The 15,129-nt window shown below is 36.6% G+C and overlaps 1 protein-coding gene across 1 annotated transcript; it reads right to left on the bottom strand.

The window, feature by feature from the left end:
- Positions 1-3,867: 3,867 nt before the first annotated feature.
- LOC125383690 lies at positions 3,868-4,813 on the bottom strand. Its single transcript, XM_048402394.1, has 2 exons — positions 4,371-4,813; positions 3,868-4,216 (listed from the first exon to the last, which is right to left on the bottom strand). Exons 1-2 carry the CDS (start codon positions 4,727-4,729, stop codon positions 3,868-3,870), a joined length of 708 nt encoding a protein of 235 aa, XP_048258351.1. The 5' UTR covers positions 4,730-4,813.
- Positions 4,814-15,129: the final 10,316 nt, after the last annotated feature.

The following is a 15,129-nucleotide window of genomic DNA, read 5'->3' as shown; positions in this document are numbered from 1 at the left end:
TACATGACCACAAATGTAGGATTGAATTACTAACTTTAGGAGCAAGTACACACTTTACATTTATAAGGACCATGAATATTGGTCCAACTAGTATCTATAAAGACCATGAATACTGGTCCAACTAGTATCTATAAAGACCATGAATACTGGTCCAACTAATATCTATAAAGACCATGAATACTGGTCCAACTAGTATCTATAAAGACCATGAATATTGGTCTAACCAGTATCTATAAAGACCACGAATATTGGTCCAACTAGTATCTATAAAGACCACGAATATTGGTCTAACTAGTATCTATAAAGACCACAAATATTGGTCCAACTAGTATCTTAAAAGACCACGAATATCGGTCCAACTAGTATCTATAAAGGCCACGAATATTGGTCCAACTAAGTATCTATGAAGACCACAACTATTGGTCTAACCAGTATCTATAAAGACCACGAATATTGGTCCAACTAGTATCTATAAAGACCATGAATACTGGTCCAACTAGTATCTATAAAGACCATGAATATTGGTCCAACTAGTATCTATAAAGACCATGAATACTGGTCCAACTAGTATCTATAGAGACCATGAATATTGGTCCAACTAGTATCTATAAAGACCACGAATATTGGTCCAATTAGTATCTATAAAGACCACGAATATTGGTCCAACTAGTATCTATAAAGACCAAGAATATTGGTCCAACTAGTATCTATAAAGGCCACGAATATTGGTCCAAACAGTATCTATATAGGCCACGAATATTGGTCCGACTAGTATCTATAAATACCATGAATATTGGTCCAACTAGTATCTATAAAGACCATGAATATTGGTCCAACTAGTATCTATAAAGACCATGAATATTGGTCCAACTAGTATCTATAAAGACCATGAATATTGGTCCAACTAGTATCTATAAAGACCATGAATATTGGTCCAACTAGTATCTATAAAGACCACAAATATTGGTCCAACTAGTATCTTAAAAGACCACGAATATTGGTCCAACTAGTCTCTATAAAGACCATGAATATTGGTCCAACTAGTATCTATAAAGGCCATGAATATTGGTCCAACTAGTATCTATAAAGACCATGAATATTGGTCCAACTAGTATCTATATAGACCATGCATATTGGTCCAACTAGTACCTATAAAGACCATGAATATTGGTCCAACTAGTATCTATATAGGCCATGAATATTGGTCCAACTAGTATCTATAAAGACCATGAATATTGGTCCAACTAGTATCTATAAAGACCATGAATATTGGTCCAACTAGTATCTATAAAGACCACGAATATTGGTCTATGACCACGAAGGGAAGGTGTGTATTGCTCGAATGAACAAAATGCCTACACTGACGATTGCAATGCTTCATGTGTCAGAATCCATTTTCTGAGCTTGCAAAGAATGCCACGGTCTGATTTCCGCAGAGCATGTGGCATTTATATTTGTTCATGTTACATGAATTGAAACAATGTTTTGTTTTATTTTTCTTTATCTCTCCTCAACACAGTCAGTTTCTCAGTTGCAATATACATATCAGTCAGCATACTTTGAAATAAGAGATTTACCCATATTATTCTGCTTCTTGTAAAATGTGTCCCACTTTAAGTGTTATCATTCATTGATCCATCATTTCTTACAGAATTCTGATACAGATATTTGTCCCCACAAACAACAAATCATACTGACTGCCCCACAAGATGTGTATAATACATAAATAGATGTAAATCATAGTTTTATCTTCTTGTTTTAGTAACACAATATCTATTTATATGTTGACAAGTTATTTCCCATACAAAGCCATACACTATCCTGCTGTAGCTGTGTATCCTGAATTTCATTCAACACTTCTTCAAGCCATCTTTAGTATTAAGTCTATTTATTAGATATTATTATTATATAGAAAATATGATTTTAGAAAGTTTATCATCACATTTTCTGCAAATTAAACACCACAATCATTCCATGTAGATAAATGCATTTATTTATGTTTTTGTTTTTGCATATAACAGATTATACTTACATATGCTACAGTCAGTGTCTATAATCAGGCCCAATTTGTATGGTGACTGATTCACTCTGCATAATTTAATCTCCTCATTTTAATTTGGATCTATTTTGATCTTAAGAAGATCTAAGTAACTTATGTAAGTAATTAAATATGTTCCCACAGTGAACTGAGTGGTTCTTCAAACATGAAAGTATACTAGAGTCCTTTATATGTTACTTATCTGTATTGACATAGTATGCAGTTCAGTTACAGATAATGACTGCTAAAAAGTCCTTCATGTGTAATCTAATACTAGCACACATGTACAAGTATACCAAGACATCAAATAAACTGATAACAGTCATTGTGCAATGCAGATACCTGTTGGTGTAAAGGGAACAAAGAATAACATTAATAATAAGTTTAAGTGGGAATTTGGGACATCAGTTTAGAATAAAGAATCATTGAAAGCCAGGCCTAATGAAATTATGAATGAGCTCTATCCCTATTACACTCATCTGATGATTGTCAAAGCAATCAGTGCAGACACTGCAATGTTAATACAATCAACATCATAGAATTTGAAAAGTAGTATGAATATATTGTTTTGATTTATAAAAAATGTATATGGTAAAAGTACTCTTGGATATGTATTTAAACTAATATATAGGGTTTTCTGTGTCTGAAAAAAATATAATTTTCTAAGTTTTAAAATTTACTAAAGGCCATAATAACATATACCTTTCATTTATCATTTTTAAATATAATTATGGTAGTATTTGGTAACAAGCAGCCACCATTCATACATAAAATCCTTTTATATAACATGCACCAATTAACCCTTTAAAAATCAAAATTGATTTCAGTGATTTCCATTCTTTTATATTGAACATTGTATTATGATGTCTAGTTGATGACATAATTTGTCAGTGCCCATTTCTCTTACAATTTCTTGAAAACATTTCTCACTTCTCTCAGTTATATACATGATACATACTTACATGTGTTGCTGTCAAAATGCACAATATTTAGGCTACTGGCAACTTAACGTTGCATAAGACCTTCACATTTCATGTACCGCTTCGCCTAACCACTGTACTGAAATACGTGATTGTAGCCTGCTAAGCAATACTTCAACATAGATATGGGTATGTATACAAAATCTACTTAATTTTTAAAAGTGTGATATTCATAAATCAAGGCCATCACTTTCAGTACTGATTGCAAAATGTCAACAAAGCAACCTCGAATGAACAGTCAGCTGATCTCATCACCTCGCTTTGAACGGCTGTCTAGTGGTTAACTATACAGTATAAGCAGGCGTAGTCATCCCTGATGTATCACTGAATCGCGGAACATCTATTCACAGACATGACAACAGATAGATCATTGTTTGGGCTAAAAGGTATACTGCCCATACACCAGTGTGACCATTGCTGATAGAGGTGAAGGCTATACTGGTTAACTGTCTATACGTGTGATTGTAACTTGTACTGCTCGTATCTCGCATACCACATCCACTGTTTAGTCCGGGTCAGGGCACCTATCGGGTTAGTGAAGGGAAGATAATTGAAAAAGATCGCCCATTAGGATCCAACTTCCAACCTCGTCAATTTAACATTAATTGTTAAACAAACATTTACCTTGTTAGTAAGTTTTTAGGTGTCCTCCCATTAGTTAGACGTCCCAATAGTTAGACAGCTTATAACAACACTTTAAACGGCTGAGTGCACACTAATCCTCATGCTTGTTACCTCAGACTTTAAAATGGAATAGTCCAGATAAGATCTGACAAAAAAGGAAAGCAGCTTTAAATAGATACTTTAATATTATACTTAACATTTAATGACACTTTACAAGCAAGTGTGCTAGGTGACAGAGGTCTGTTGAGTCTTCAGTTGTCGAAAAAGCCGGCCATAGGTTGTTGTTTGGCGATCTGGCAAAAGGGCGAACACTAGAGGGAAGGTGTTGGGACCAACTCTGGCATGAATGATGTATACTTGATCCCATAAACCTGGACATGCTGTGAAGGTACCATCCATGTAAATGGTGTCAGCTTTCTGGAGGGCTTGTATCTGTTCTGCAGTGGAGAAAGCCAGGATCTTGTCATCGTCGCCGTCGCTGAACAGTTGAAAGGGACGTTCATCTGTTGTCTCTGACCATTTGTCTTCAATGTCTACTGCTGACCGCGACCTGGGTAACACTGGAATGTAACGCCTGAACAAGAGCAAAGGAACAGTTACACATATGTTACATGAAATATTGATAATGATTTCATTAACTTGAAATGTTTAAGAGAGAAACAAGTTATGTGGGACCTAAAAAAAAGAAGTAAATTCTAACCAAGTCAAAAATACGGGATGATATTTACCTGTAAAGTGCACTTTTCACGCTCTGAAATGATGGCATCGCTGGCATGTTGGCTTCATCTACTTGAGTGACTTGCTCCTCGTACAATGCCCGCATCGGTGTGGTTTCTTCTCGCGGTCTTTTGCGAAGATTGCTGACAAAGTTCACTCTGGTTTCATCTTCAGGCGGATGGTTATGGTCCGACTGATTGCAAAGAAAGTCACGGACAGTCGTACATTTCCCATTGCATGTCTTGACGACACATCTCCAATGTGTGCAGGTTTGCCTCTCGCGGTTTCTGTTGTAAATATATCCATCTAATATCAACTGCTCACTTCCACGCCGAGAGGTGATGTACTCTACTTTCCTTGAACCAGCCATATCGATACTGATAATGATACGTACCCCAAGATCATTTTTATTTGTTTGATGAGTAGATAATCTAAACTCAACTCCTTCAACTGATCATACAGTAAGACAATTAAGTTTCTCCATAGTTTACATAGTTAATCTCATGCCTATTGAACCTGTGCTGAGAGTAAGGTCATTTAGGTTAATTAAACGAAATTGTAACATATATAATCCCTAAACTGTGAGTCCCCTATCCCTACCCAGTACTTTAATCTAATTAGGACTGATCCATTACACCTATATTCCCTCTTTGCCTAAATAAACATGTCTAACAATTGGGACGTCTAACTAATGGGACGTCTAACTGGGATATAACCAGTTTTTACCCTTTCCTATGTTGCAACAGTGAGTGATTAATGAGATCAGCACAGTGAACTTTTGTAAATTGTTTTGAACATCAGCGTGCCGCGTGTTGTCATTGGAATAACTACATGGTGAATGTGTGTGTGTTGAGGCTTAATCCAGAGGGTGAATTTTGAAGTACCCTTTAAATCACATAAAAATTACTTTAAAAACATGTGGGAAGTGTAATTCGACTGTTGTACATGTATGTCTAAAAACAGTTTCTATCTGAATAATCATAAAAATGTAACCATATATACTGTGGTAAATATTTGTATCTGTTGTCACACACTTATCACATTGTATCTAATAAATCCTGTGTGTTGTATCACTTCCATCCCGTTTCTCTACATTCTTTTGGTAAAACTGACATTCCCCGGATTTTAATCATTGCCTTCTTTTTTGTCAACAAATATTCATTTGATTGGCTAAGCAACTTGCATGCTGACGCTCCATTGTTTGATAAGGTGTGTTGAAATTAGCACGAAATTGGCACCTCTGTAGAGTTATATTGTAACATTGGTTTTTAATATCCAACCCACATGTTATTTAATTGTGTGTAACTGGCTTATTTGTCGAGCAAATTGAGTGTAGTGGCTTTTGTTCAGAAAAAGGCTGAATGTCCTGTTGCCCAATTGTTTGTTAATAAGCATTGATCGGAGTAAACAAGCAGGTAGGAATTATTTTGTGCATGTATATCTCACCCTATTTGTATTAATAATAATAATAATAATAATAATAATAATAATAATAACAATAATAATAACAATAATAATAATAATTGATGTGTAAAGCGCCTAATATCCATCGACAGTTGCTCACTGGCGCTGTGACAAGGTTAAAATGTAATGTCTATGTACATATGCCAACAATCAGGAGATCTATTGAAAAGCTGAGGTGAAGAAGTGGGTTTTGAGGAGAGACTTAAACGTTTCCTTAGACGCAGAGTTTCTCAGATTCAAAGGCAAAGAGTTCCATAACTGTGGACTGCAAAAGGAAAAGGCACAGTCTGACATAGCAGAAGTAGACAGAGGCTGATACAGTAGAGTTCCACCAGAGGATTGGAGAGCACGCTCTGGAGAGTACAGGGATATAAGATCTTTGAGATAGTCTGGATAGTCGCTGTTGTTGAGGCAGTCGTGAGTGATGATACATATCTTATAGTTTATACGAAAGGAGACTGGAAGCCAATGTCGTGCTTTGAGGACAGGACTGATGTAATTGGATCTTGGAACTTTAGAGATGCATCTAGCTGCAGAGTTCTGAATGCGTTGTAGCTTTGATATGGCTTTCATGGGAAGATTAGCATACAATGCATTGAAGTAATCCAGCTGTCGCGAACCAAGGATTAAAAACTCAGTCTTCTCTTCATTGAGTTCGAGATAATTGAAGCTCATCCAGGATCGTATGTCATCAATACAGCGCTCAAGGGCGGTGAGGTTCAGAGACAGTTCGGAAGTTTTAAAGGAAATGTAGATCTGGTTATCGTCCGCATAGAGGTGGAAGTTAAGAGCATGTTTCTGGATGATATCTCCAATTGGCAGGATGTAAATTGTGAATAGCAGAGGTCCAAGGACTGAACCTTGTGGTACACCATAGTGACTTTTGCATGTTGTAGAATGACGATCATGGATCTTAACAGACATGGTCCGGTCAGACAGGTAGGACTGGATCCACTTGAGAGCTGTTCCCCGAATGCCAAGTCGTATTCTGATGGTCCCAGCAGTCGCAGCCATCAAAGTAGTTAACAATAACGTCCGGGCTACATAAACTTTTGCAAAAGATCAATCTTACTTGACGAAAAAACACACAAATATGTTTCTAATAACCTCATGCATTTATGCACATACATCTTCAAGTGTTCATACACATACATGCATTGTGTCCTGGTCCTCGTCCTCGTGTCAGGTGATAGTTGAACTATCACCTGACCTCAGTCCTTAATTGGAATAATGCGTGTGTCTGATAAATATTGCTTGTTGACTCTACTATGATATGTTATATTTGGTCATTGTACTTAATAAATAAAATTCAACTCTCTTATTCTTCTTTATTTTATTTTACACAGGCAGGTCTGCTTTGTTTCTCCAGGGGTCAGCTTATTCCCCCTCCAATCACAGGGGCATAGGATAACACTGGATACCAAACAAACTGTACCATAACTTTATTATTAAATATGCCCAATTTAGTTTAAATGGTTAAATATATGACTGACAATAATGGGTGACATTGATTAGACTTAATATTATTTATTTCATTTCAATGAAACACCTAAATGTTGATAAGAGACCATATTTTTGTACTACATACCCAAATCACCATGTCATTATTAATAATTGTATTGTGTTTCTGGAGCGGCATTCAAATTAGCCTGCGGCTTGTTTGCCAATCTAGTTTAAAAATTATTAGGATAAATATGCTTTAAACAAACTATTGTGATATAAGTGATAATAATTTCTGGACGAGTGATCCCTGCTTGCCTTATTCATTTATAAATTTAACGCTTTTTGTAAACTAGAATGTTTCAGATGTATATTTCTCTGGAATCCTGTGTTATAACATTATGTTTGATTTCTCACTTAAAATAATTTAAGGCTATCTTAAATGCAATGTATTAAACCATTCAGTCACTAATTTCTTGTAAATGATCAAATTCATTAGGTACTATGATTTATTTAAGAACGAATTGTAATTAATTTACTTAGACCAAGTACTCATGCCTCAATCCTCCCACGGTCGGACAGCATAACTAATTATCTTTTGACATGTTCAGTCATGCCAAATACCATGAACAGCACAAGACCTGGTAGATATTTTGTTGAATGTTATTTCGAGAATACACCAATTGCATGACACCATCCCTGAGCACCAACCAAAATGCGTTTCCCTTGTGACAGGTGTTAATTAGAAAATGTATTGCCACCACAATAGCCCCATTATGTCCCAGCAACAGTTCAATTCTATGGCATGTAACAAGCCTTGATTTGTCAGTCCATGCATCTGTAACTGTATACTGTTAAACAGGACTCCATTACATTTGCTGTGCCAACAAATGCTTTTAACTTTCCCTTTTAATGTTTTTAGATTCTCATAGGCCTGTTTGCCGGGTTCTTGTAATTTTTATGTACCATCTTATTTACAAATTAATTCATAACCCTCCAAATATAGTTGTCATAATGAACATGGTATTAAATATTATTGTCACATACAGAAGCATACTGACCGGTACATAATCATTAGGGATATTTTCAATGAAGTTATTGATAAGAAATAACAATCAACAACATTCTGTATGAATCAAGGAAACCCTTACTAATGTTAGAAACTGAATGAAGTAGTGGTAAAATCCTTCCCCATACATAAAGAAACTTTGTACAGGCAGCCTAAACGGCTTTGAAACTTTGAAATATTTATCCATTGTTATGGAAAAGACAATACAGTCAAGCAGTACATGCTTGACTGTGATTCTCTCATCACAAGGTATACAAAACGGAGGATCCTCACCTTTTAAGAGATATTCGTGTGTGTATCTTGAATGGCCAATACCACATCATCGTAAAATGACCTCTTCAAATCTGGACTGACAACCCAAGTAGGTGTAACCGATAGCTGGCTTAATTTGATGTAAGAAGAGACATTTTTCAGTGCCTGAAGACAAGATAAAGAATCAGAATAGATGATAAAATGTCTTTGAATGTATACCAAGGCTGTAAGGATAGCATTGGCCTCAGCAGTGAAAATAGAGCTATTGTTTGGTATTCTAGATGATAAATGTTTTGATCCAACGACAGTGGCACTTGCTACTTTGCCACCGTCAATGGATCCATCAGTAAAGATTGAACGGTGAGTGTCATATTCATTTCTTAGTTGAACATATTCCTGTTGATAGATTAGTTGATTTGTGTCAGATTTAGTAAGAAGGGTTTGGGAGACGTCAATTTCGGGCCTCATCAGCTGCCAGGGAGGAGTAGACATGAGCCGATATGGAGAGACAATATCTAGATTTATACTTGCAACAAAAATATGTGATTTCATCCGAAATTCCAAGTGGAACAAGCTTTGGTTTTCTCTGAAACATTTCTTCATATAAGGAAGAAAAAACGGGAGTCATAGGCAGGATTGGAGTGAAATTTAGTGAGATATTGAAGAGACAATTTATTACAGCGTTCTTTCAAAGAAGGTTCATCAGCCTCGCAAAAGAGGCTGTCAACAGGAGAAGTTCTAAAAGTACCAAGGCATAGTCTAAGTCCTTGATGGTGGATTGAATCTAGTTGTTTTTATTTACTCTTGCAAGCTCCAGCATACACAATAGGGCCATAGTCCAATTTGGAGCAGATTAATGATCTATATAAGTAAAGGAGGGTTGTTTGATCCCCTCTCCACTTTGAATTTGAGATGACTTTCAGGGTTATGTTATGTGTGGCCAAAAAGTCATATGGTGGTCGAAAATTAATCCCAAACATTTGGCTTCCATTACAACCTTAATTGGAGTGTTTATATTTCCGACAGAAATGTATATAATTGGTCTTGGTATGTGAAAACTCAAGACACAACAGTAATTGGCGCTCAATAGTATGCAAACTTTTACCACGACATGAGATATTAAAATCATCCACAAACAATGACCCATCGATTGCGTCATTTAATACTTTTGATAAACTATTTATTTTTATACTGAACAACGTAACAAAATACTGCCCTGTGGAACCCCCTGATCCTGATTATAATGATCAGACAGGGTTGATCCGACACGAACTTGAAAATGTCTGTCGGCAAACGGCCTCTCAAACCAAAGTCATCTAAATCTTTTAAAATACCATGTTTCCATATTGTATCACAAGCTTTTGTAAGATCGAAAAATATCGATACAGCATGCAGGTCATTTACAATGGAATTTTTAATGAAGGATTCTAAATGAACCAGATGGTCAATAGTACTCCGATTTTTGCGGAAACCACATTGAATATTGGTAATAAGATTATTGGTTTCTAAAACCCATACTAGTCTATTATTGACCATAGTTAGATGGTTGGTATGATCCCAACCAGGTTTTGGTATGGGGATAACAATGGCATTGTGCCACAAGAAGGGAAGTGTCCTGTGGTCCAAATATCATCAAAAATATTAAGAATCGTCGCTAGACATGAATTGTTTGAGGAGCTGACAGTGGGTATTATCAGCTCTTGTTGTGGTATCATGGGCTTGCGCCAGGGCAGTATTGAGCCCATGTAGTGAAAAAACTTCACTGTAGACTTCACCATTATCAGAATTAAAGTTAATAGTTTTCTTTTCTTGTTGATTTTTATGCTTCCAAAATTGGGGACCATAATTGGATGATGAAGAATGTTGAGCTAAAGTTTCACCCAATTTATTTGCAATGTCAACTTTATCTGTTAGTATACCATGATCATTTTTAAGATGATGAACACCAGAATTCTTCCAAGACTGTCGCCGATTTTGCTTAAATGTAGGTTGAGTCTTGGCACAACTTATTTAAATTATGGACTGTAGGATGGCGGGAACAATATTTTTCAGCCTTTTTTCTACACTTCCTAGCCTGTTTGCAATCCTCAGACCTCAGTAAACCATGGTTTACGAATATGTGGCTTAGCAGAGGACTTAGGAACAGTCATATCAGCAATATTATTCAGTTTGTCTGTGAACAACTGAATAGGGTCAGGGACATTTATAAAAAAAGTCAGATTTCAGTTTGTCAGTACAAAATGTTTGAAATAATGGCCAGTTGGCCTTGGTTAAATTCCACCTTGTGGCAGGTGGATTATCAGTTGGGTTAATAGCTGAAAGTATTGTGGGGAAATGGTCTCTTCCACATAGGTCATCATGGACCGACCATTCAAATTCGTTGTAAATGTTTGAATCTGTAAGTGACAGATCAAGTGCAGAATAAGCTCCTGTAGCGGGATGTAAATATGTGGCAGAGCCATCATTAAAGATACCTAAATCATTATTCAAAATTAAGTCTTCAAGGAGTTTCCCTTTTGCATTGGCACCGGTACTTTACCATAGAGGGTTATGCCCATTCAGATCGCCCATATACAATGCCAGTGACCTTTCGACGTATGGGGACAAGAGTATTTCTAGGTTAGGTATCCATTATGGCAGCAGACGAGAAGGACATACCCCAATCGACAAAGACAAATTAGAACGAGAATGGGGAATATTTCGGCCTTTAATCTTCAACAACTACAGACAGTTGACACATGGACAGCTGCTGAGTAAAGCGCATGCTTCCAAATTGGCCGGTAACTTCCCAAATATTATTAACCTCATGGAGATCGGTCGTGTTTTGCCCGTGTCCAGTGTAGAGTGTGAGAGGGTTTTTTCTAAACAAAACCTCATTAAGACGCGACTGAGATGTAGACTAACGACGGAGACACTGGACAGACTTATGCGTATATCGCTTTGTGGACCAAACTTGTTTGATTTTGACCCAACACCTACGATGCAATGCTGAAAGGATAGACGAAACTGACAGCTTTACTGCGAAACCGTTCCATAGCGAAATTAGTCAAACCAACATCACGATAGGTTGAAATTGTATTATCAGATCTGTGTCATTGCATTGTTAATAAATTGTATGTATATCATGTATATATGTTATGAAAAAGGCACTTGAGTTTATTCATTTATTCATGCATGAACCTTCAACACCTCAGATATGAGGTTGGTGTGGCCAAATGCAAATGTCCCATTGGCCAAAAAATATTTCCGAATCCCTGGTAAGCACGTATATATTTCAGGCAATTCATATAAAATGTGTAAATATTTCAGTCATTTTGACTGAAAAATCTGTCCATTGACTAAAATTTATCAAAAGGGCCTAAAACCATCACAATAGATTATTATGTAGGATTAGAAGCCAAACAATATAGAAATGTACTTTTCATCCTAACATTTTCAGTCTCTTGGTGATGATATTAAACATAAAAATGTTTGGAATAATAATACATATGGGCATATTTTTCAGTCAATTTGTAAAATAACTGAATATTAATGCGTTTAATAAATCCTCTCAGTGAAAATTTTGCAATATTTGACTGTAAAAATATAAACATGATAAAATAAGCAATGCTCAGGAGAAATACTTACTTTGTGTTGCAAGTCAAAATAGTGTAAACGAAAACGCACAGTTACCAAGCAAGGGACTTATCAAAACTTCTTCACCATTACCGATGCTACCCACAAAGATATGTACATTTCCTTATTATTTCCAAAACTGTATTTCATTTTGTTGATCAATGTGACCATATGCCCTTATACTATCAATAAAAGTAACAAATGCGCTTACGAAATTGCAAACTAGTCTAGGTTTCTGCTTTACCATCCGGGTACTCACGGGAAAAACAATAACAAAGGCAACAACCAGTACCGGGGAATTGCTTTAGATCAGTGCCCCTTTAAAAAGATGAAACTTGGCAAAACTGATCATCAAGGTTGAAATTAAAGTGTCAAATGTTCTTTAAGTGAAACACAACACTAGTCTCTGAGAAAATGGCATCACTAGTCAGTATCTCATGTGACCGCCATGTGCATTGACGACTGCCGTGACACGTGGATACATGGAATGGATAAGGCAGTTGATGAAGGCCATAGGCACTTGAGCCCACACTCTGAGGAACGCCTGACATAATTCCCTTGGTCGGACGTCCCACAGGTGCTCAATGGGATTTAAATCGGGACTGAGGGCAGGCCACTGCATGGTTCTGATGCCATTCTGCTTGAGGAAGTCTCTTGTTGCTCTCGCAGTGTGGGCATGGGCGTTAACATGCTGTTATGAGAATCCATTATATATGTATATTTACTTTTCATGAAGAATATATTAAATGTACTTTGTTTTCATGTAATGTATATTCAAACCTTTTTATATATTATGTTGCTTGTGTACAGATTGCCAGTGATCAACACTGACCATTTACACACTTCACTTCACATTGTCTAGATGCAAGCCCTGGTAAGCTCACAGCCAAGTATGTAGGCTGATGTTATGCAATTGTGGCTTGGTTATTGCTCGACAGGTAGACAAAGTGGTCAGTTCCCAGGTCGGATTCAGGTGTTAACTGACATGCCATGTCGGCAAGATTTGAAACTTTAATTGTGTATGCCATGTCGGCAATGTGTGAACTAAGGTGAATTATGGATTACATGAAACATCCACTGGATCTTGTTCGGAAATGATGGGATGTTACAGCCTAAAGTAAGACTGTTTTTATTGGGATTGATACTTGCTTTTGCTGTGTGTGAATAATATGAAGCTTGATTAGACTGCCAGTATTAAATTATTTTTAAATTGTTGTGTGATCTCTCCTTGTTATGTATGGAAACTGTTTAGTGGGTCCACATGTAACAAATTTGGGGCTCGTCCGGGATCGTTCATTTCATTATTTGGAATGCTTGATAAAGGGAGAAAAATAATGAATGTTGTGCAACTAAAACACTTACTTACTTCCAATGCTTTTCCATTCCAAATTCAAATTGTTTATTGATCTTAATTGTTGTAAATAGAGAAAGCACAACAGTTAGTAGCCATGGAGTTCAAAGTGAAGGATTTTGTAGAGACAATTAGTGTAGAAGGTATCCTTGCTTTGAAGAAATCTGAAGTAATACAGGTTAGTGCAGACAGAGAGAGAACTGGGATCTAGGCAATTAGATATTCAGAAATTAGAGCTAGAACTTAAGATAAAGCAGCAGAGTCTAACTGGTGAGAAGGAGGAGGGATTTGATGTGGCAAAATTTGTAAAACTTATACCCCCCTTTCATGAAAACGAGGTAGACAAGTTCTTTTTGCACTTTGAAAAGTTAGCTACTAATTTGAAATGGCCGTTAGAAGCATGGACTACACTTATTCAGAGTGTTCTAACAGGCAAAGCTCAGGAAGTTTATGCAGCTTTATCCATTGAGCAGAGCTCTGATTACAAGGTGGCTAAGAGTGTCATATGAGTGCCTATGAGTTAGTTCCTGAGGCCTATCGTCAAAAGTTTAGAAACTGCAGAAAACATGAAGGGCAGACTTATGTTGAGTTTGCCAGAACCAAGGTTATGATGTTTGATAGATGGTGTTCCTCAAAAGAGATAAACAAAGACTATGAGAAGTTGAAACAACTTATGCTAGTTGAGGAGTTCAAAAGGTGTATTCCATGTGACATTAAAACTTATTTGGATGAATCATTAGAACAAGCAGCTACTCTAGCAGATGACTATGCACTTACACATAAAGCTTCATTGTGAAGTGCAGCTTACCATGGTAGATGAAGGTTTAGTTCTTTCAGTCAGTCAAATGCTACAGGGAGTAATTCTTCATGGTCAAATGACAGAGGTCGTAACTTTACAGGTCGTGGATTTTCTCACTCATCATTTAGAGGCCCTAACAATAACCAGGTGTCAGCTTTTGCAAGTAGTTCTCCTCAGGGAAACAATACATCCATGTTGACAAGAATGATGATTTCAGGACCAGTTTGTTCATATTGTAAGAAGTGCATGTTTGAAACTGAAAAACAAAGATCAGAATGGACAGGTGAAACATGCTCTGACTTTAGTGATATCAAGGCAAATGTCTGGACTTGAGGCTGAAGATGTGCAAGTGAATAACTCAACCTTTAATTCTGAAAAGGGTTATTCACCTTTTATGTCCAGAGGTGGTTACATTAAGGTACCTCTTCATATAGTCCATTTGAAATCAGATTTGGTGACAGGATGTATTACAGTTAGAATCATGTCAACTCTACTAGTGCCAGGTGTATGCAGAGGATAAGGTTGTATTTGATCTTCCTAAAGTTAGTGAGATACCATGCGATATGCAGGAAGAGAGAGAAGAGTTAAATGTATACCTTTGTGTGCTGTTACTAGGCTATGGCTCAACAGAAAGCTAAGTCTGACATTCCTAGAACAGGCGAAATTGATTTATCAGAGACTTTTATCAGTCATCCTGAGGAAATTGAAGATATGGAAATGTCACCTGCTAGTGTCAGAAAAGTGGATGAATCAGATAAAAGGGGCGGATTATTATCTGAA

This window comes from Haliotis rufescens, unplaced genomic scaffold, assembly GCF_023055435.1.
Source record: "Haliotis rufescens isolate VD_foot unplaced genomic scaffold, xgHalRufe1.0.p SCAF_26, whole genome shotgun sequence".
Lineage (NCBI taxonomy): Eukaryota > Metazoa > Mollusca > Gastropoda > Lepetellida > Haliotidae > Haliotis > Haliotis rufescens.
Note: the sequence above shows the minus strand (reverse complement) of the source record. Positions and strands in the feature narration are given on the sequence as shown.

Coding starts and splice junctions, on each gene's coding strand:
- LOC125383690 (XM_048402394.1), bottom strand. CDS start 4,729: ATGGCTGGTTCAAGGAAAGTAGAGTACATCACCTCTCGGCGTGGAAGT. Junction 4,217..4,370: donor GTGAAAAGTGCACTTTACAG/GTAAATATCATC, acceptor GCTCTTGTTCAG/GCGTTACATTCCAGTGTTAC.